We start from the raw sequence: 23,910 nt of genomic DNA on the forward strand, positions 1-23,910 counted from the left end.
GCCAAGAATCATCCTGAGTTCCGCACCATGGATACCCGCTTCAAGGACCTCTCAGGTAGATTGGACACCATGGGGGAGCACCTGGACCACCAGGCCGGCCTCAACGATGCCAAAGAACATCTCTACACACTGGAAAACGGTGCAGTGAAAAGACTTGACAAGTTGGACTGCCTCCTTAAAACGGTCACCATAAAAATGAAGATTTGGAGGGCAGCTTTGTCAACATCAGGGCAGTGCGCGCTCTACGGGCGACTAGAATGCAAAAACCTAACAATTTCAAGCTAACATAATTTATGCATTGTGCTGATATGATGTTGTTTAACCTTTTGCATTGCAGAGTTTAATCCTGAAGACCTATGTTCAGCATGCATATAAATACTGTTCACATGTAATGTACTGCTGCAGGCTTTCAGACTGTGTCAGGGTGTGGTCCCCTTCCAGGGCCTTCTAGAAGCTTCCCCTGCAGCATACCTGGGTGTGGTTGGTGGGCTGGGCTAAGACCCTATAAAAGGGAGCCAGCCCAGCTCCACGTGCTCACTATTCAGAGGTCCCGGTGCAGAGCAGCAGCAACTTCCTGAGCTCCTGTTCCGGAGTCCTACCTTGATCTTCCAGGCCTCGCCCTTTCACTTGGCTGGGTGATTCTTGATCAGGGCAGTAAGACGGAGGTCGGGCTGGGCCCCCGATCCCATTCTCAAAGTATTTCAAGTTCTTGGGCCTAATTAATATGATAAATCTATTTGCTCTTGTGCGTGTGAAAGTGTGCTTGATATTTAATGGCATTTACATGCAGACATTTGAATCGGCTAGACGCGCAATTCTTTGCTTGTGTGTAATTCTTGATATTCATTGTGCACTACCATTTTATGGCATTTTCATGGTGGCATTCGAATCGGCAAGACGCGCGATTCATTTCTCGTGCTTTAACCCTTGATATTCATTGTTCTCTACCATTCCTTGGCAGTTACATGGTGGCATTCGAACCGGCAAGACGCGCGATTCATTCCTCGTTCTTTAAACCTTGATATTCATTGTGCGCTACCATTCCTTGGCAGTTACATGGTGGCATTCGAATCAGCAAGACGCGCAATTCATTTCTCGTGCTTTAACTCTTGATATTCATTGTGTGCTAACATTTCATGACAGTTACATGGTGGTATTCGAATCGGCAAGACGCGCAATTCATTTCTTGTGTGTAATTCATGTTATTCATTGTATGCTACTGTTTTCTGACATCCATATGGTGACCTTCGAATCGGCGAGCCGCGCAATTCCTTTTCTGTGTTTAAAATCACAGTGTTCATTATGCGCTACCATTTTAAGGCATTTAATTGGTGGCTTTCGAGTTGTCAAGACGCGTGATTTATTTCTCGAGTCTAATTCATATTATTCATGGTGCACAATCATTCTATGGTATTTACAACCTTTGTACAAATCTGCAATGTGCGCAATTCATGTTCCGGCAATTTTGAGAGAACAAAAAAGCTAGAGTTCTAGATGGAATGTTGTGTGTACATAATAAGTTTCTCAAACACGATTCATATTATGGTTTAGAAATCATTCAGATTATTTCCTGATCCTCATGCAAAAGATAATACTTGAATTTGAAAGTTGCATTTAACCTTTCTTGATTCCCTCACAGATATCCAGTCATCTTGAAGCCTAGTCATTTTAAGTCTATGCTTAGGTTGTCCATGTTTTCAGAATGACAATGCTTAAAGTCATAGCCTAGTATTGATTAATATGATATAATCTTGATATTGTGTGTTTTAACCTTTTTGCTTCCTACAGGTCTCCTTCCCAGCTGTTCCCTTCCTAATCCCCTTTTATCCACTTGGACTCTTAGACTCTGTGACAATTCTAATCAGAGTACTGGAGCTGTCTTGTGGTGGAAGTGTTGGGAATGTGCACAGACCCCGAGGATCTGGTGACTCTGACAGAATAGTGAGCCCACTAATTATTATCCTCCTGGTTTGTGTATGTTCTCAACATGGCCACACTGGACGAGCTAGTCAAGGCTATCACTCAGCACCAAGCAGAGGTGGTATCATCAAAAGATGTGGCAACTAGCCTAGCTGAGAGAGTGAGTCAGTTACAGGATAAGGTAGAGAAGAAGGAACAAAATCCCACAGGTGTGTCTTACCCAGGTCCTTCTTCTCAGACTTCTGGAAGTAATCCGACAAACATTTCCCTCAATGTTCCTTCAGTCATTCCTTTAGCTCCCCCAGAACGTTTCTCAGGCGACCCCTTGGAAGCTCAATCTTTCCTGGTTCAAGTGGAATTACACTTCACCTGCAGACCACATACTTTCCCCGATGCCCAGTCCAAAGTAGCTTTCTTGTTATCATATCTGACTGGAGATGCAGCTACCTGGGCTATACCTCTTGTGCGTAAAGACAGTCCCCTGCTGTACAATTGGAGAAATTTTGTTTGAGAGTTTGAACGAGTTTTTGATCGTAGAACTGTAACACTGTCAGCAGATCGTGAATTATTAGACTTACGACAAGGGAATCAGGACTTAGGGGGTGATTCTGACCCCGGCGGTCTTAGACCGCCGGGGCCAGGGTCGGTGGGAGCACCGCCGACAGGCCGGCGGTGCCCCGCAGGGCATTCTGACCGCGGCGCTTTGGCCGCGGTCAGTGCAGGAAAACCGGCGGTCTCCCGCCGGTTTTCCGCTGCCCGTCAGAATCCTCCAAGGCGGCGCAGCATGCTGCGCCGCCTTGGGGATTCTGACACCCCCTACCGCCATCCTGTTCCTAGCGGTTCACCCGCCAGGAACAGGATGGCGGTAGGGGGTGTCGCGGGGCCCCTGGGGGCCCCTGCAGTGCCCATGCCCATGGCATGGGCACTGCAGGGGCCCCCGTAAGAGGGCCCCGCAAAGTATTTCAGTGTCTGCAACGCAGACACTGAAATACGCGACGGGTGCAACTGCACCCGTCGCACCTTCCCACTACGCCGGCTCCATTCGGAGCCGGCGTCCTCATGGGAAGGTCGATTTGCCCTGGGCTGGCGGGCGGCCTTTTGGCGGCCGCCCGCCAGCCCAGGGCAAATCCCAAAATACCCTCAGCGGTCTTTTGACCGCGGAGCGGTATTTTGGAGGGGGAACATTGGCGGGCGGCCTCCGCCGCCCGCCAATGTTAGAATCACCCCCTTAGTGTCATATTTAGCCAACTTAAATCGGCTGGTCGCCGAGACATCCTGGCCTGAGGAAAAACAAGCGGCCTTGTTCTACAAGGGACTCAAAGAGGAGCTTAAAGATATCCTAGCTCAAATAGACCCGCAGCCTACAGACTGTCAAGAATTGATAAACCTTGTCTTCAGACTAGATCATCGTTTATCAGAACGAAAAGGAACACGCAAAAAGACTGAAAAATATTCCTGGCTTGTTCAAGGTAATAGAGACTCAAGAACTCTGAAAGAAAGAACGCCGGAACCGATGGAAATTGGAACCATCAGGAGACCTTTGACCAAAGACGAAAAGGACCTACGTAGAAAGAATGGGCAATGTCTCTATTGTGGGCGCAAGGGTCATTTTGCCAAAGAATGTCCAATCAAACCAAAGAGCAAACGAGGTCTGGTTCAAAAGGTTGCAGCCAATGCACAAGTCGAGTCGGAAAACTAAAGCACCCAAGATGCAGAGAAGGGTTGCTCTTTGGTGTCACCGTGGACCCTTCACAATCTAGACATCTCAAACTGGGTATCGAAGCTCAGGTAAAGAAAAAGACCTATTTCAAGAAGGCTCTAGTCGATTCTTGGGCTACCGGGAACCTTGTTGACGCCCAATTGGTCTGTGCATGGGGGATCCCAAGTATTTTAAAAAAGACCCCAGAAATCATCCAGGCAGTCGATGAAAAACTCTTGACTGGAGGTCCGGTAACTTTTCAGACTGTCCCTTTGTCGGTGATTTGTGAAGATAAGAATCAAAGAAAGAAACATAAAGAGAAACTCATCCTTGACGTGATCCATGCTCCCCAGTATGGAATTATCCTTGGCTTACCATGGTTAACTCATCACAATCCAGAGATTGATTGGGCAGAATGAAAGGTCGTGTTCTCATCTGCGCTATGTAAAGAACAATGCCTCCAAAAGTATCAAGTATCAAAAGTTTGCAACTTTTACATAGCCACTGCCGCGGAGAAAGAAGTTAAATTGCCCAAACAGTATTCATCTTATGAAGATGTATTCGATGAGAAAGAAGCAGCGAACTTACCTCCTCATAGATCTTATGACTGTCAAATTGATCTAGTTCCAGGTGCGATACTTCTCAACTGTCGTGTATATGCCCTGTCAGAACATGAAAATCAACATTTGCGAAAGTATCTAGATCAATTCTTGGAGAATGGTTTCATTCTCCCTTCTAAGTCTCCTGCAGCTTCTCCTTTGTTTTTTTTCTGAAGGTGAATGGAGAACTTCGAACTTGTATCGACTATAGGGGATTGAACAAAGTCACCATCAAGAATAAATATCCTTTGCCCCTAATTCCGGTATTGCTGGAACAAGTAAAGAAAGCAAAAATCAACACAAAGCTTGATCTTCGAGGTGCTTATCATTTGGTCAGAATGAGAGAGGGCAACAAATGGAAAACAGCTTTCAAGACAAGATATGGCCTCTTTGAATACACCATCATGCCTTTTGGTCTGTGTAACGCTCCAGCAGCATTTCAATTTTTCTTGAATTACGTTCTTAGAGAGTACCTCGACATATTTGCTATAGTCTATATCGATGACAATCTGATCTACTCAGACAATGAAAATGAACATATCCAACATGTCAAGAAAATTCTTGCAGTCCTCCGAAAGCACCATTTATATTGCAAACTAACCAAGTGTGAGTTCCATGTTACCACAGTTCAGTTTTTAGGGGTTATCCTTACCCCTCAAGGTATGGTGATGGCAGAAAAAGTAAAGGCCGTATCTGATTGGCCCACCCCAAAGACTGTTTGTGATGTACAATGTTTCCTGGGGTTTGCAAATTTTACCGAAGATTCATAAATCATTTCTCCCAGACAGTGGCTCCAATCACTAAGCTATTAGGAAAGAAGGAAAAATTTGTATGGTCCCCGGAAGCTGACCAAGCCTTTTCAACTTTGAAGGAAGCTTTCTCCACTGCCCCAGTCTTGACTCATCCTGACGCGGATCGACCCTTCATTGTGGAAGCTGATGCTTCAGATGTGGCAATAGGAGCAGTCTTGTTGCAACGAAACAAAGACACTGGTCAACTTCATCCTGTAGCTTACATGTCTCAGAAGTTGAACAAAGCCGAACAGAAGTGTGTCATTGCTGAAAAAGAGCTTCTGGCGATTTGGGACGCCTTTAAAGAATGGAGACATCATTTATTGGGTGCCAAATACACTGTCACGGTATATACTGATCATCGCAACCTTCAGTTAATGAGTTCCGCCAGACTTGTGACTCCTCTGCAATTACGCTGGATGCTGGTTTTTGCCGAATTTGATTTTGTGGTAACTGTCCGGCCTGGTAAAGTCTACCACGTTGCCTGCAGTTCAAACCTCCAGAGCTATCATTGCTCCAGACAAAGTCCTATGTATCATAAAAACTGAAGATTTCTTTGAAGACATCCGCAATTTTTTCACTGTTGAGAAATGGCAGACATGGGCCCAAGCAGATCCCAAAAGGTCAATCAAGCAAGGATTACCTTTTCAAGACGCTAGTTTGTTCATGCCCACTACCAAGCTTCACAAGATAGTGTTTCATTGGTCGCATGTTATACCTACGGCAGGTCATCCAGGTACTCAAAAAATTCTTGAATTAATCCAACGCTATTTTTGGTGGCCTACCCTAACAAAAGATGTAAAAGCGTTGGTAAACAACTGCGAAGTATGTGCTCGCACTAAAACAAGTCATTCAAAACCGAAAGGGTTGTTGCATCCACTCCCAACTCCAAGTCGTCCTTGGGAGCACATTTCTTTAGACTTTATTACAGGTCTACCAGTGGGACAACAACATTCAGTAATCCTGGTGGTAGTAGATAGTCTCACGAAATATGGACATTTCATTGCCTGTAAGAAATTGCCCACCTCCAGTGAACTGGCAACTATTTTACTGAATAGAGTGGTTCGTTATCATGGACTGCCAAAAATGATCCTCTCCAATCGGGGGTCGCAATTTGCCTCCAATTTCTGGAAGACATGGTGCAAAACACTCCAAGTGACATCTACACTATCTACTAGCCACCATCCTCAAACAGATGGTCAAACGGAGAGACTAAATCAGACTTTGAAGCAATACCTAAGTGCTTAGGCTGAAAAAGCACTTCATTCTTGGACATCAATGCTCTGGTTAGCTGAGTTAGCCTACAAGAACTCATTCCACACTTCTACTGGCGTTACACCTTTTTTTGGCTTGTTTGGCTATCATCCTGACACCTTGCCCATCACAATCCCTCAAGAAAGTTCTCTTACTCCAGCTGTGTCAGAAACCATTCAACATCTGAATCAAACCCAGAAATTGATTCAACAGCATTTGGAAAAGGCCAAACAAAAATACAAAAAGCATTATGATAAGAAACATTGTGAGGGACCGCAGTAACAACCAGGTGATAAAGTGTGGCTTTCCACAAAACATATAGACTTCAAAAAGAAGCACATGTTCAACCCCAAATTCATAGGTCCTTACACTGCCCTTCAGCAAATCAATCCTGTGACCTATAAACTGCAATTGCTAAGATCATTACGGATTCACCCAGTGTTCCACACTTCCCTCTTGATAAAGGCAGTCCAGAAGATCCGCCCTCATCCAGCTCTAGTTCTAGTGAAGGGAGAAGTAGAATACGAAGTCAAGAAAGTGTTGGATTCTAAACTGAGAGGGCGTAACCTATGGTACTTAATCTCATGGAAAGGTTATGGCCCTGAAAGAAACTCATGAGTTTCCGCATCTGATATCCATGCTCCAGTACTTGTGAGGCGTTTTCATTGTCTCAATCCAGACAAACTAGGCCCTAGAGCGCGTCTGGGAGAGGGGAGTACTGTCAACATCAGGGCAGAGCGCGCTCTATGGGCGACTAGAATGCAAAAGCCTAACAATTTCAAGCTAACATAATTTATGCATTGTGCTGATATGATGTTGTTTAACCTTTTGCATTGCAGAGTTTAATCCTGAAGACTTATGTTCAGCATGCATATAAATACTGTTCACATGTAATGTACTGCTGCAGGCTTTCAGACTGTCAGGGTGTCGTCCCCTTCCAGGGCCTTCTAGAAGCTTCCCCTGCAGCATGCTTGGGTGTGGTTGGTGGGCTAGGCTAAGACTCTATAAAAGGGAGCCAAGCCCAGCTCTACGTGCTCACTATTCAGAGGTCCCGGTGCAGAGCAGCAGCAACTGCCTGAGCTCCTGTTCCGGAGGCCTACCTTGATCTTCCAAGCCTCTCCCTTTCACTTGGCTGGGTGATTCTTGATCAGGGTGGTAAGACGGAGGGCGGGCTGGGCCCCCAATCCCGTTCTCGAAGTATTTCGAGTTCTTGGGCCTAATTAATATGATAAATCTATTTGCTCTTGTGTGTGTGAAAGTGCGCTTGATATTTAATGGCATTTACATGCTGACATTTGAATTGGCTAGACGCGCAATTCTTTGCTTGTGTGTAATTCTTGATATTCATTCAGGCTACCATTTTATGGCATTTACATGGTGGCATTCGAATCGGCAAGACGCGCGATTCATTTCTCGTGCTTTAACCCTTGATATTCATTGTGCGCTACCATTCCTTGGCAGTTACATGGTGGCATTCGAATCGGCAAGATGCGCGATTCATTTCTTGTGTGTAATTCATGTTATTCATTGTATGCTACCATTTTCTGACATTCATATGGTGACCTTCGAAGCGGCAAGCCGCGCGTTTCCTTTTCTGTGTTTAAAATCACGGTGTTCATTATGTGCTACCATTTTAAGGCATTTAATTGGTGGCTTTCGAGTTGTCAAGACGCGTGATTTATTTCTCGAGTCTAATTCATGTTAATCATGGTGCACAATCATTCTATGGTATTTACAACCTTTGTACAAATCTGCAATGTGCGCAATTCATGTTCCAGCAATTTTGAGAGAACAAAAAAGCTAGAGTTCTAGATGTAATGTTGTGTGTACATAATACGTTTCTCAAACACGATTCATATTATGGTTTAGAAATCATTCAGATTATTTCCTGATCCTCATGCAAAAGATAATACTTGAATTTGAAAGTTGCATTTAACCTTTCTTGATTCCCTCACAGGTATCCAGTCATCTTGAAGCCTAGTCATTTTAAGTCTATGATAAGATTGTCCATGTTTTCAGAATGACAATGCTTAAAGTCATAACCTAGTATTGATTAATATGATATAAACTTGATATTGTGTGTTTTAACCTTTTTGCTTCCTACAGGTCTCCTTCCCAGCTGTTCCCTTCCAAATCCCCTTTTCCCCACTTGGACTCTCTTAGAATCTGTGACAATTCTAATCAGAGTATTGGAGCTGTCTTGTGGTGGAAGTGTTGGGAATGTGCACAGACCCGAAGATCTGGTGGCTGACAAGTTTGCATCGCAACAACTTATGCATTGCTGGGGTGGTGGAGTCTGCGGCTACTGGCAGGATGGATCATCTCATGGAACACCTACTGAACTTTTTGGATGCAACGTTTTCACTTCCATCTTTGTAGTGGAGTGGGCCCCGTCACTCACTCGGTCCACGGCCCTCACTTGGGGCTCTCCCACATCTTATAATTGCCCATCTACTACATTTCAGGGATTTTGACACTGCACTCAGATTGGCCCATGAGCAGGGCCAGATACATTACCGGGGATCCAAACTCTCCTTCTTTCTAAACTTCACGCTGACAGTCCAGGAGGCACGCCGTAAATTCTCAGAAGCCAAATCCTCACTCAGGAAATTCGGACTCTATTACGGCATGCTCTACCCTGCTCGCTTGCATGTCAACGTCGATGGTAAGGTACAATTTTTTGACATTCCTGCTGTTGTACTGGCCTTTTGGAAGCAATACACCAAAGACCACCCACCTGCCCGTCGTCACACTCCAGAACGCTCCCCACCAAACTTGCACACCACGAACAGCTCTGATTTGTTTCACACTGAATGAACTGCCACCTGTGGTCACTTACATGTCCCTCCCCTAACCATTTTAATGCCCGGGCTAATAGCAACACTTGTCTTAGCACCTTTCAGATTGCTGCACCCCAGATGGCTGTAGTTGTTTTCACTTACCGTTGGCTTATAATCCTGAACACATTGTACGATTCTCCTGTTGCACAGGGGAATCAGAGGCCACAATATTGCCCACCCCAGGGTTATTGTGGTGCATATCATGTGGTACTATTTCCTTCTTCTGGTCTTAGTTGGTATATGTTGTTTATTTCTGTGGGGATTCGCTGGACGTTAAGGGGCCTGGTGTGGGTGGGGGGCAGCAGGGGTGTGTGTTTTTCTCTCTAGATTGAATTGATTTGTTTAAGTGGAAGACCCTGCAACGCTGGTTACATGCCGAAAGTCATCTCCAGTCCTCATTGCACAACCACGTTACGTAGCACTTTCGGCTCGCAGGTCGAGCTACCATTTCTCAGTTGGAACATAGGATGCATCAATAACCCACGTAAGGGTAAACTAGTAGTACAGTATCTCGCATGCCACAGCGTAAATGTGGCATCCCTACAAGAGACCCATCTACCCCCCCCCAGCATTACGCACACTTGTTCCTTTCACGGGACTCCATAGTGGCATTCTATACTGGCAAACTGCGATCCCTTTGCAAACTTCAGGATATTTGTGACACCCATGTTCTCAATGTCATTTGGCGCGTTCTCAATGTCATTTGGCGCGATCTACAAAATAAGGCCCCTGGATATACGTCCTACTCAACCCCCCACAACATCTGGTCCCGCACAGATTATTGGCTGTTATCAGCAACCATGTTGCCTGGATCGGCCAGGTGGCTGCCCTCCTGCACACATTTTCAAACCATGCCCTGGTGCACATCGTGCTAATAATGCCCTATGGCGGCAGACTGGAGCGCAGTTGACGCTTCCCCTGCAATTTCTTTGTGACGTCTTCTGTGAAGAATTTGGATCCACTATTGTTGAATACTTCAAACGCAATAATGGATAAGTTAACACACAGCCCACCCTCTGGGAAGCCTTTATGGCTTATATTCGGGGGATTTGTAGGTCAAAACACACAGCCATATTGCACAACATACATAACAAACTCCTGCGGGACGAGACTGCACTACTCAATCTCGATGACTAAGAAGTGCAGAGACGGGTCACTCTGCAGCTCTTCAAGCGCATGACTCTAATGGTTGAATTCCGGGAATTAGCTGAACGCGATGTGACACATATGGAGAAGTATGCCAGAGCTGGCGCTATGGCGAGGGACCTGGTCGTACTCTGGCATGGCTGCTTCACCCGCCGCAAGGCAGCGGCTACATTTCTGAACTGCTGCTAGATGACAGGATACACACCACACACAACAGTGCAGTCCTCACAGAACTCTTCAGTTATTATACCTGCGTATACTCCTCACAATCTGCGGAGGATGGTGGAGATGTGGTTGACTATTTATCGGAGGTTGCCATGGTTTGGCTAACTACCCCGCAGCAACAGTTCCTTAGTGAGCCAATCATTGAGGAAGAGGTGATCAGTGCCATTGATTCCCTAGATGTTCCAAGGCCCCTGGCCTGGGCGGCCTTATCGGGCCGCAACACACCTTTTGGCCATGTTCGCTGAGGCACTAGGAGTTGGGACCCTACCCCTTTCGTTATGCGACGCAGTAATTAGCCTCCTTATTAATCCTAGCAAAGTTCCACTATATGCTCAATCTTACTGACCGCTTTCACTGATACATCTTGATAATAAGGTCTTAGCTAAGGTCCTCACAACCCAGCACTCTCCTCCTCTAGAACCCATCATCTTGCCTTTGCAGTCGGGTTTTGTTCTGCACTGCTCAACATCACTCAACCTGAGCACCCTGTTTTTGGTATCGCACAGAGTCTCCCTGAGCTTTCCAGCAGCAATGGCACTTCTTGACACAGAAAATGCCTTTGATTCCCTTGAGTGGCCTTTGTTGCTTGCTACACTCCAAAAGCAGGGCTTACCGTGTGGGTTCACCTTTCTAATTATGCTCCTCTGTTCTAAGCCGTCAGCTCGCATACAAGTTAATACGTCACTCACCGCGCCTTTTCCAAATCGCGAGGGGAACACAGCAAGGCTGTCCGTTATCACTGCTGCTATTCATCATGGCCATGGATCCCTTGGTCCAGGAGCTTCAGGAGAAGCACCTCTACCGAGGCCTACAACTTACGGCTGACCTCTTGCTCCTCATTATATGCCGATGGCATTTTGTTGTTTGTGCGCCATCCCGCAGATAACCTAACCCCTCCTTGCCCACGAGATAATAAGATTTGGCTGATTCTCAGGATTCCAAATGAATTGGGGAAAATCTGAAACTTTCCTGCTTACTGCAGCTATGACACCTCAGCCATGCGAGTACCTCCTGCAATTGTGTGAGGATACTGTAAAGTACCTAAGCATCCATGTCCACCAAGACAAAGACCAAGTCCTGCAGCTCAACTACAGTCTGGTGGTTTACCACTTGACAACAAAGATTACTAAAATGGTGGTTCTCCCCATTTTTTGTATCTATTCCTCAATATCCCTATTCCACTTACTTGTGCCTTTTTTGCTACACTAAAGAGCCTCTTACTGCGGCTGATCTTGGCTGGCCGCCATCCTCAGGTGGGGTGGACCACACTAGTACTACCTTACAAATGCAGTGGCTTCGGAGTTCCCCATTTCTATCTCTATTACCTAATGGCCCAGTGTCACTATGCATACCACTGGTACCACAGGGATGCATGCATCCCCTATGATAGAACAGAACGGAACAGAACCAGACTGAGGATATGGCACTGCATGCACTACTCCTACCTCCTGCAGGGCATGGAGGAGAATACTCAGGCTCCTTGGGGATGACCTAACGGGTTGCCTCCTACCTTAGAAGCCCTCGTCAAACAAACGATGTTGCGGCATGCGCTACACATATTTAGGGATTTGTTCCCAAGTGGTCCTGTTCTCTCGCACGATGATGGTACACAGTTTGACACATTCACCCCTATGGATCACCTGCACCCCTATGGATCACTTGGTTCTATGGCGCTTGCATAGTGCACTCAGGTCTCCAGCTGTCCCATCGGCCCCACCAAATTTATCCCTCTGACTACAGCAATAGCCCACACAGATGGCAGACACCTTATCTCCGCAATTTACCATACTTGACATGCTGGCTGTTGGGGATGGCCATCTCAGGGAGCTGCGGGAACGTGAGTTAAATGCTAGATAAAATTTGGCATTTTTGTAGTCAACAAACTGAATTGGTTTCGCCCAATCATAGACACAAATGATACACTTTAAATTACAGATGCTTGCCTACACCACCGAAAGTTTCCTGGCTAAACTGGATCCCTCACGGTCCTCGAATAGATTTAAGTGCACACATGACTTTGACATGCACCAACTTGGAAGACTTCTGGTCTGCTGAGTCCGCTAAGCTCTCGCTGATGGTGGTTTATACTATTACACCGGACCCGCTCCTACCATTGTTGGGTTATGTACGTGAAGATCCTAAAGAGGCTCTATTAATGCACAAACATGAGACAGCTTTGTATTGGGGCAGCAGGAGTAGTCTGACCATGGGAGGTTGGCTTAGGATCCTCACCTTCTGCGAAGTTACTAGCTAAATCTAAGCCTCCTTGCAACCCCATCCTCTCACCCACTGGACATGCAGCAACCATTTCTTCCTTACTTGCAGTGCCGTGAAAGGCAGGAGGCTGCCTGAAACGATTAGCTCACTGACGGCGTCTACTGCATATGTACATGGTTCACTCCTGCCCTGTGGATGTTTCTATACACCTGCCTTACATACAGGTTTTGTTGCTTATCTGTTTTTTTACTTGTGCAATGTCACTTTAGAACTACACACACAGGCTCTGCAATGGCAGACTGGAGATGTGTTTAAAGGGCTACTTAAATGGGTGGCACAACCAGTGCTGCAGGCTCACTAGTAGCATTTAATTTACAGGTCCTGGGTACATGTAGTATCACTTTACTAGGAACTTATAAGTAAATTAAATTTGCCAATTGGGGATAAGCCAATGTTACCATGTTTAGAGTGAAGAGCACAACCACTTTAGCAGTGGTAAAGTGTGCAGAGTCCTAATGCCAGTAAAAACAATATCAGAAAAAATGGAGGAGGAAAACAAAAAGTTGAGGGAAGGCTGACAGGTCTGACAACTTTCAAAAAGACAAGATTGCTTTCCATCCCAGAATCTGACAGTCACAATGTAAAAGGCTACAGACACATGTAAGCAGATGAGGATGATCTTCATCGAAGTCTTTGAGAAATTCATCTTGAAGGAATGTTAATACCATTCCGAGCCTCCATCTATTCTGAAGTACGTTAGCCTCACATGGAGAATGCAGTGGTATTCCTAGGAAATCTCAGGTGTTTCATTACTGCGTGCTTAATCTGCCGGCAAACTGATTTGTGCCGCAAATATCTTCTCCTACTACTATCTCCCAAAAGCTTGTAGCTAGACGCCAGATCTTTCATAAGTGCCACAGACATACACGAGTCTGGTAGAGATCAGGCTCCTGCTATTCCTACTGTAGCTGCAGGTCTGGGAAAATACTTCCCCAACTCAACGACAGTACTAGGTCTTTCATGTAATGGCTCAAAATTCTTTTTAAAGTAGAATGAAATAGGGCTAATGTTTTAACGTTCACTTACCTGCTGTATATGAATGCCACTCTTGACAGGAGATGAAAAGCAAAGACCAATTGTAATAAAAAAAAATAAAACACCGGTAATTACCTGTACAGTCCTGAGCAACATAAACAGTTATTCCATGCAACTCAGGGTCTGGAGCACCTTCGACAGATTTTCTATATGAAATAGGAAATAAATATGCAGTCAGTTGCTTTATTCCGTTCACCCCTTTAACTGCAAAACCAGTAGGCAATGTACAACTTACAAATGAAAAATCAAGGAAACCTGCTATAAAAATCAATTCTTATAATTCTAATATAATGGACTTTGATTTCCCATGGGTATTACTTCAGAAACAGTAACTCAACCCATTAAGTCTCCCAAGCAAAATTGTTACTGTAATTCTTTGCACCATGAAAAAACACGTTTGAACATTTATAGCCCTTCTCTCAGCTGTGAGAATTCTACTGGCCCGTTTCCACTATTTGCTTCCTTTACATCAGAGGTAGGAAGAAGATGGGTACCAGAGATGGAGCATGAATACAATACCATGTATTACCAACAGACACAGCACACTGAAGCATGAAAAGAAAGTCAATGCTCTTTTCTGCATTCTGTTTGTGCAACATGGAGCACACAGTTCATGATAATATGAAAAGAAAATGTGTACTGATTGCTGCTTATGTACCAGCTGATAACTATTATTTCTAGAGGTTCCATTGAATCCAAATATAAACCCCGGTCCACGAATGCACTAGCCATGCCTTGCGGGATGGAATGGGCACCTGCCACCTTACCAATGAAAGTAATCCTAAGGGTGCCATTTTGTTTATACTGTTGAAGCAGATATGCTAATTAAGAAAATTATTAATGATGTATATGTATTTACTAATGAGAAAAGCGTAGAGAAATTAATCATAGAGAAAATAACGTGCACGTTTGAAAATGTGCCCTCGGGGTGCGATCACCACGTGTACTAATATGACTGAAAATGTGCAAAATAATGAAAAGATAAGAAAAATTTAATAATAAGTCATAATGAGATGTATAACCTGTGTTTTGCATTAATTTGTAGTGCTAAGTTAGCTGAACTAAAGGCCTAGTTTTTTCCTGGGCCTCACACACATGAGAAACTGAAATCACTGAGCGCTTTGCAAAGAACTGGAGGCACGCACTGACCATGACCCGGACGATGTTGAAGTTACTTTTCTGCAATGTACCGGCAAACAGGAGATGATGAAGACAATTTGATACAATTATGTGTAGAGTAGGCCAAATGCACTTTCTCAGGACTTGAACAATGGAGCCATTCACTGAAGAGGAATATGGAACAATTCCGATACCTGAAGAGCCAGACGATGAGAACATCACATGGGGAACCAATCCGCATCATGTGGACAGACTCATATTAAAATTAGTAGATTCGGTAAACAAAAACTATAGGTTAAAGTCATATCTGCTGACTGACTGACCAATTAGCAATTAGGGGGATGGACTGGGAGACCCTAATAAAAAGTCATGACAAGGGGCTAAATTCAGAGTTGCGGGGAGAGAATTGATGATGTCAGGAGACGCTGTCCGAGGTGCTGATATTGGGCTCATTCTCCGTGAGCCTGATCCGCAGCCGACTAATTGATGACCTGAAGACGAAGACTGACTTGTTGTTGACCCATCCTGGACAGGTAGCTATGAAAATGTGACTGATAATTTTATGCGTTTTCTTCTAGGTTCCAACTGCGCTGATTATAGATAGATTTTTTCCAAATTAATGTTTTCCCTAAAAGGTTTTCGCATGAGGTCCCACATGCTGATGCTAATCTTGGTTAGATAGGCTGTTAAGGGAGACGCTGACAGTGACAATTGACCGACGGACTAAACTGCTGAACTTCGCTATTCATGCTGGTATTCTTAGTTATGGAGTTGTATTTTGGCATAGTTCCTTCGAGTGATGATGTTTTGCAATAACGAATTAATAAAGAAGTGGTTTTGAATGAAGATTTAATTAACAGATGCTTAGAGTTGTAATCAATAGGAAAATAAAAATTATTAACTCCTTTCTGAGTTGTGGTTATTCATGAGTAGATGGTTTAGAGCTGTTGAATTTCATATAAGAAGTTTTTTTTTTGATTATTGGTCCAATGATCACTGCATAACTAGGATACTCCATGCGATTCAAAAGGTTCATCGGCCTATACGCGTCCCCTTGTAAGTTTACTTACTAAGGACTAGGCGCGCTAGCAATACTACTAAAATAGCAACACTCCATGGCACAACTAATGTTGTGTTTCAGTGCTCAATTTACTGGTTTCCAGAAAGGACTTCAGCACCCATTGCACGTCTTTTAGTAAAACAGCACTAATCTACGATCTTTTTTAGTCAACTCTGAACTGATGCTAAAGTTAAAAAGGGGCCAAACATCTTTGCACCTAGGACTGCTGACACCTAAAGAGCCTATAAATATGGAGTCGTATCACCAGGAGATTCTATTGCAAAAACAAAGAGCCAGAGTGTAGCGTTAACGTGTGTATTTGTTCTATTCTGCAATTCACTAAACTTAGGTGAAAGCTAACAAATATTTTTAAAAATGTATTCTGACCATGAAAAAATAAACTGGATTTGAGGCACATCAAGAGATGCTAAGACTACACCACGCCATCAGTGGTAAAACAAAATATTTTGAGGATACTCTACATAGAATGTAAACACTCCGAAGTAAAGAAGATAGAAATGCTGAGTTCCAGTTGTTTTAAAAAAAAAAAAAAAAAAAAAGCAAACTTGTACTCTAGGCAGCAGAAGCATCTCCGCTATCCAATCATACATGACCATTTCACTGGAACAAGCATGGCCCACGGGAGGCAGATGTGAAGAAACCCACTTGTCCCATCTACCCTACAGCTGGAATGTATGCAAAAGAAACCCCATCATAAGCAGAACGTTTGAGAAAATTAAGAAGAAGGCTGAAATAAATAAGGGTCACATGTACAAAACATTTTTCTAGTCGCAAATGGGCCTATTCTGCTAATTGGCCCGTTTGAGACTAGAAAAATGCTTTTTGGGATGTACAACACCTAAATTGCGATTCTGTAACTTGTTATTAGGAAGGGGAGTGTTCGGGGCATCCCTTCTCAATACGGAATCTGAATGGAATGTATGATTGTTTTGTGACCGTGAATGCGGTCGCAGAACAATCGCAGTTAGCACCAAGTTCAAACTGGTGTTAACCCATTCGCAAGGGGGAAGGGTTCCCCAAGAGACCCCTTCCCCTTTGTGAATGCATACAAAAACGTTTTTTTAAGAGCAGGCAGTGTTCCCTCGGTCCACTGCCTACTCTTTAAAACTGAAACAAACATTTCATTTTAGTCTTTTTAAACGCATCCCATTTTCTTTTAATGAAAATGGAATGCGTTTAAAAAAGAAGATTGCTTTATTTAAAGCAATCACAGACATGGTGGTCTGCTGACACCAGGAGGCCACCATCCCTGGGATTTTTGCAATTCCCAGTGGGCTGCAAATTGCAACCTACCTCATTAATATTAATGAGGTAGGTCTGTTTGCAACCCACCGGGAATCGCAAAAGAAACTCGATGGAGTTTTACATTTGGAATTGCGATTTCCTAATTGCGATTTGCATGGAATTGCAATTAGGAAATCACAATTCCAAATGTTCGTACATGTGGCCCTTAGCCTTTTATCTCTGCAGGCAGTGATGTAAAAGCACACACAAATGCAAGTCAAATCTTAATTCAATTGTGAAAAATTCTTCACCTACTAGAATTTTTTTTTTAAATGTGCTTATTGCACCAACTGATGCTGCTGATCTTAATGGCACATTACATGCACCAAAAATGCTACCCAGAAATACTAGTCAACTTGAAAAAGAACAATGCTGAATTGGAAGCAGTGTAAGCTACCAATGGCCTGAAGGGACACAGTAAAGTCGTAGAAAATGAGATATGGACCATCAGGAGAGCAATGACAATGTCATAAATTAGCGCTCTATTCCATCAATTCACTTCTCTGCAGGATTATTATAGTGGGTAACAGTAATAATCACAGGCATGCTGATGCAAATACTCCCTAATGTCCCCAATGAAGGGCATTAGAAAAGGAAAGAGAACATCAGGCAATAACTAAGGACTTAGTTGAATAATGAGTTAAGTCATAGAGGGAAGAACTTCATTAATGCTCTTACTGTTGGATACTCTAGCTAAGCCCAGATTCCTCACAATTTAAAATACTCCCTGGTGCTTGACTGGATTGGGTAAAGTTTTCCTGTGTAGCTTCTGCGTGTCAGTAGAGGGCACAGTTTGGCTCATTATTGGCTATGTACCGCCCTGGAAGTGATGGAGTTGAGTCACATAAGCGCCTTCCTTGCTCTCTGATGTCAGCTGCTCAATCTTTCCCCTTCCTCTTCCTCAAATTCTCAATAACTGTCAAATGATCTTTAACTTGAGACCTTATTAAGAAATTAAGGGGTCCACTTAACAGAATGAGAAGGAGGTAGGGCAATGACTGATTTGAAGTTAGCGAGAATATCCACCAAAAAGAGCATCACACTGAAGATGAATAAATTGTTCTTCTAAGGGATACATGTAACTGCAGTTTCCACGTTAGAATAATTACCACAGCAGCACCTCCCAAAGGTGGAGGGTCTGGGGAGTTGACTCAGACCACAGAGTCCTGTAGGACTTTCAACAAAAAGAGGCCACCCACTGAACCTATTAAGACAGTAATGCTTTGGCAACATGGTGGAGTGAGCCTTTTAGGGGGTTGCTTCGTGGCTAGAAAATAGATTTTGGTGCAGAGGACTATCCACTTTGAAAGGATCCCCTTCTGCACTGTCCTTCCCACCCCAGAAAACTCCACACAGAAATGGCCATCCACACAATGACCTTTTGTGCAGGCAATATAGAAGCTCAAAGCCATTTTAAGATCCCTCAATGGAGCCACTCTTCCTCTTTGGAGGTGTGACATGGAGTGAAAAAAGGCTGGCAGAATAATGGACCGGCTGACATGAAAAGGCCAAAACACAAAGAGGGAAAGAGAGAGGGGGAAATCGTGAGTAACAACCTCCCACTACAAATCTGCAAGAACAAAGGTTACCTGTGCCTGAGACACACAAATGGGAGGATTATTAAAAAATTATCTTTTGAGAGAGAACCACTATTATTTTATATGCCTTCGATATTATTCTAAATTCTTGACAGTCCCTCACACATACCGAGGTGTTATGCTTCATTATAGTGTCATAACATCCGCCGAACAGTGTGCTGGGGGTGAATGGACTCATTGAGACACTTCAAAAGCACTTTAGTGGTCACAGTGAGCTCACTAATGATGAATTATGGGAGCTATTTGGCAAAGAATAATAATCCCTAACAGTGAAGCTTCACTGTTAAGGATTTTTATACTTTCTCATATAGATCCCATAGCTCATAATAAGTGAGCTAATGTGACCTCCAAAGGGCTCTCGGAGTGCCACAATGAGCCCATCCGCCACTCTAATACATTGTCAGGTGGATGTGACAAATCGTTGATGAAGCATTACACCTGTGTAGATGTGTGAGGGTCTGTCAAAACGCTTTACTAACATGCATTAACTCAGCAAATCAAATACATTCAACTGCAGCCGCTCAATCTCCTCACATGGAGCTGTAGGATGTGGAGGTTCTGGTGCAGGACTCTGCCCTTTAGCGGAGACTGAAGATTCTTCCAATTTGATAGGCAGACTAGGGGGGGGAACTGCTTACTCTCGTGAGCTCTGAGTATCATATGCTAGTGGCCCAGTTCGGGCTATTCAAGATGACATGGGCCTGATCTGACCTGGTTTTCCTGAAAATTGAAGGCAAAAACTCTAGACAGGAGATGAAGCAGTGAAAACACACACAGGAGCACTGCAGCCAATCTCTGAAGGAATGTATCTCCTAATGAGTGCCCTGGGAGAAACCCAATTAAGTTTGGACACTGGCATTCCCGGTGGTGGCAAAACATCCCCAGCTAGAGTGTTATTCATTGGTCAAAGATGCCTTGTAGCAACTCAGGATAGAGACTTCATTCAGCTCATCTGATATACCACTCAGCGATCCCATGTGATGTTTGGAAACCAGAAAGATGTTCTGCTGAGCTAGACACTTGCAGAGACAAAGAATCTAGGGTGACACTCTGTGCTGTTTGTCACAATATCCTGGAGCAGTCTCCTGCGAGATCTGAATGGAGTAGGAGAGATAGCCCTCATAATGGGTCCCCAGTGGGTTCTTAGATTCAACTGTAAGGCCCACATATGCCATCTGACGCTCAGTATGAGTAGAATACACAAGACCAGGAGTTCAAAAAGTCTTAGACCCCCAACTCACCAAGTCTCAGAACTGAGTCAGAAAAAATGGGATCGCATATTGTATGCCCTGGACCCGGCTACAGTGGAAAAAAAGGCCTAGAATGCCACTATGTCCAGGACAGCACAAGGAAGGAAGGAAATCCTCTGCATCTGAATTCCTTCGATGTTAGTGAATGTGGGGTGTCTGAATGTTGTTGGCTGTTCTTAGTCAGAAGCCTGAAGGGGAGAGGCAAGGCTGGCATGATTACATTTTTATGTATTTTAGATGGCAACCATTCTCCCCAGTGATAACAAAGTGTACTACCAAACTGTATTTGTGCATGTAGATGGAGAAAAACATTCCCTGAAGAGTTTTACACATGTATGGATTTTGTCTAATTCTTCATGTTACTATTAAAGATCTTCCCAATATAGCAGCTATACTCAACCAACTGCCCTCTGTATCTTCATTCCCCCTACATCCCCTTTCTGCTATCAACAACACTACTTGCCCCTTAAGGCATCCAGCAAATGCAAGTACCTCACAACCCCACCAAAATGGCATATCTAGCCCCCTACATATACTCTTATGGTTTCTTGGCTTTTTCAAAGTATCACAATCCAATATAAATGAAACAAAACTGATTTATCAGAGCCACAAATATACACAGTACATGACCTTGGCAGCAGTTGGCAACTGCTGCTCACTTGTTCTAGGGTTCTGGAATCCTTACCCTGAGAATGTACAACCAATCATGAAGAACACAAAACATCCCCCAATAAATAAATATTTAAATACAATGTAGTGAATTAGTACACAATGCTGGGCACACCAAAAACATACAATTTCACTTTTACTACTGTTTCAGGGGTTACAAATACTAACATTATAATGAATCTACTGTATTTAACCACACAATTAATCATTCAACTTCTTTGGTCTTACCCTACCCAGTTTCCTTTCTTCAGAAAATTCTCCAGTAGGTTCATCAACAAAGAACTTTTCTGATTCCCCTGTTTTGGTAGAAGCTGTTACATCCTTCTTGGAAACATGTTCCTTTCTTTGATGTTCTACATCACCACACAGTGTGAATCTTCTTACATTCCATCATCTTCCGTCACTTAAATGAACCATGTTACCGCTCACTTTTATCACCTTCTTGGGACAAGACCATTTAGAACATCCTTTCTTTCCAGTAGTGCCAGCACACACCAGCACTAAATTTCCTTCAGTGCATACTCTGATAAAGAAACCCAATGTATTAATATGTACCAATTTTTATATTTTTCAACCTTGTCACACAATGCTAGTTTACGCAAAGTAGACCAATTAGTTCTATCCATCCACGCAGGAACCACAGAGGTGCATGCCACTCTACCCTTCAATAAGAAAAATGGGGTTAGTCTTGTGACAATATGGGGTATAGTTTAGCAGTTCCACAACATATTTTTCATCTCGTTTCCAGAATAATCCACTACGCTTAGCCAGCTAAATACATTTGGTCAATACTCGAAGGACACGTTCAACTAACCCATTTCCACGTGGATGACATACTGCTGTTTTGAGTTATTTAATTTCTTCTTTTTTCGGGAACACTTCAGATTCTTCAAAAATGAATTGTGGGCCATTATCAGATATTACTTCAGTGGGGCATCTGCCTCTCACCTGAACACCGCTCTGGAACCCTTAACCTCGCTAGTAAAGCAATCGCAGGCCATTTCAAATAAAAATCCATCATTACTATGGCAAACTTATTTCCGGTACCTAGACAGTCAAAAGGAGAATATATATCTTTAGCCACTTTCTCCCATGTTCTTTCAGGCAATTTCACTAGCACAGTGGAAGTCTCCACAGCTGTGTGTGCATCTTATCAACGCAAGAGCAAGGTATGCAGTTGCGAACAAATCTTTCTATTGCTGGGTCCATGCAAGGCCACCACAAATCTACTCTGATCTTCCTCTTCAAGGGTAACATGCTCCCACATCCGACATGCAGTTGATCCAATAGCTTATGTCTCAAACTTTTCAGAACTACCAATATGTCACTCTTACGAACAATGGCATGCTCTACTGATAATTCATCCCAAACCATAAGAAACTAATTCAAACAACTGTTAGCCACTTGTGACACCGTCCCACCAGGTAACTTTATCAATAAACAACACCTCATCACCCTCTACAGGCTTTTTCCACTCCTCTTCACAAATAGCCCCTACACACGCTTCTTGCATACTTACTACCATCCATTCATCATCCTGCTCACATGGATTGTCAGATAATGGCAATTGTGGCAAACACTCTGTATTAACATTCTTAATCAGTGGTACATATCTGACATTCTTGCAACCTATATATACACTTTGTCACATGATGAGGTGCCTTGTCAGCCCCTTTAGTAGAGAACAGACTGACTAACAGTCTATGGTCAGTAAGCAGTTCAAAATGGGAACCTCATACAAAAGTTCTAAAATGTTGTACATCCCACCAACATTCCAATGTTTCCTTTTCAATGGTCGAATACGTGCTCTCTGCTCCCTTTAGCATGTGGGAAGCAACCACTCTTTCAACAGCTTTACTTCTCTGCATTAGTACTGTTCCCAAACCATAGGCACTAGCATCGGTTACAACAATTGTTCTATCTTGAGGATTAAATGGTTTCAACACCACTGCCTTAATTATGGACTCCTTGACTTTCTCAAACGCGTACTGACATGCACTTGTCCATATAACATTTGCCCCCTTTTTCATGAGGAACCATAATATATGTACTTTGTCCGAAAATTGTTCTACAACATGGAGTAGCTCTCTGTTAGACCCAGGAAAGAACATACCTGTTCCTCGTTACTAGGAGAATGTGCTTTTTCAATTGCACCTAACAGCTCAAACTTGGGTTCCACACTTTCCTCAGACAAAGTATGCTCTAAATAATCAACTTCATGCACTCCGATTTCGCATTTCTCAACTCCAAAGGACAATCCAGAGAACCCCATTCAAGAATAGCAACATGAAAGCACAGGACGTTATCTAATCCAGACAACATTCACTGCGTTACTCTCTGGAAAATAGTAGACGCTAAACAAGTCTGAATGGCATGAACACAAACTGAAAAGCTACATGTGGAGTTATAAATGAAGTCAGATGTTTCAATTCTGGATGTAGTAGTACCTGATGATAAGCATGTGAGAAATCTAATGTGGTGAAACACTTGGCCCCCATCACATTAATCAGCATCTTGTCAATATGGGTTAAAGGATGGCGATTAATCCATATGCACTCATGGAGACCTGTGAGGTCCACAAAGATGCGTAATTTACCACTGCTGGTTTTTTTTTTTCGCCAGCACAACAGGACTCACCCACTCAGATGATCCTCAGATCACACAATTTGCCTAATTCCTCCTTCAATTGGTCCCACAATGCTATTGGTATATTGCTAAACTTGTAAACGTTTGGTACAACATCCTTTTTTGACACAATGCAGTGTTTACATTTATTCAAACACCCCAAATTGCCAGCAAAACATTTTGGAAACTTAGTACTACATTTTGAGATCTGACTTTGTTGCATAAGTAGCACCTGCTCTGGATGATTTGGGTCCAAATTTATTACCAATGCACGTTGCTCTCTCTAACCTAATAATAAGTCTCCTTTCTTGACTACACAGAATTTACCTTTAACCTTTCCGTTTTAAAATTCCAAATGAGTTGTGAAGTATCCCATGACAGGTAATTTATCACCACAATACCATTCTAGCTCAACATCAGCAGGTATCAGAGTACAATGACCTAGGTCTTCCAATAACGACTGTTTCATCATAGTGCATGATGAACAGGAATCAACCC

General features: G+C 43.5%; 1 protein-coding gene across 2 annotated transcripts in view; it reads right to left on the minus strand.

Annotated features, from left to right (window-relative positions):
* The window catches only part of ATG4C (autophagy related 4C cysteine peptidase), a 181,931-nt gene that overhangs the window by 70,900 nt on the left and 87,121 nt on the right, over positions 1-23,910 (minus strand). For both annotated transcript variants that reach the window (XM_069232527.1, XM_069232528.1), the window contains exon 6: positions 13,862-13,932. In XM_069232527.1, coding sequence (XP_069088628.1) covers positions 13,862-13,932 — 71 coding nt within the window. The remainder of the gene's footprint in view (positions 1-13,861; positions 13,933-23,910) is intronic.

This window comes from Pleurodeles waltl, chromosome 4_2 (assembly GCF_031143425.1).
Source record: "Pleurodeles waltl isolate 20211129_DDA chromosome 4_2, aPleWal1.hap1.20221129, whole genome shotgun sequence".
Taxonomy (NCBI): Eukaryota; Metazoa; Chordata; class Amphibia; order Caudata; family Salamandridae; genus Pleurodeles; species Pleurodeles waltl.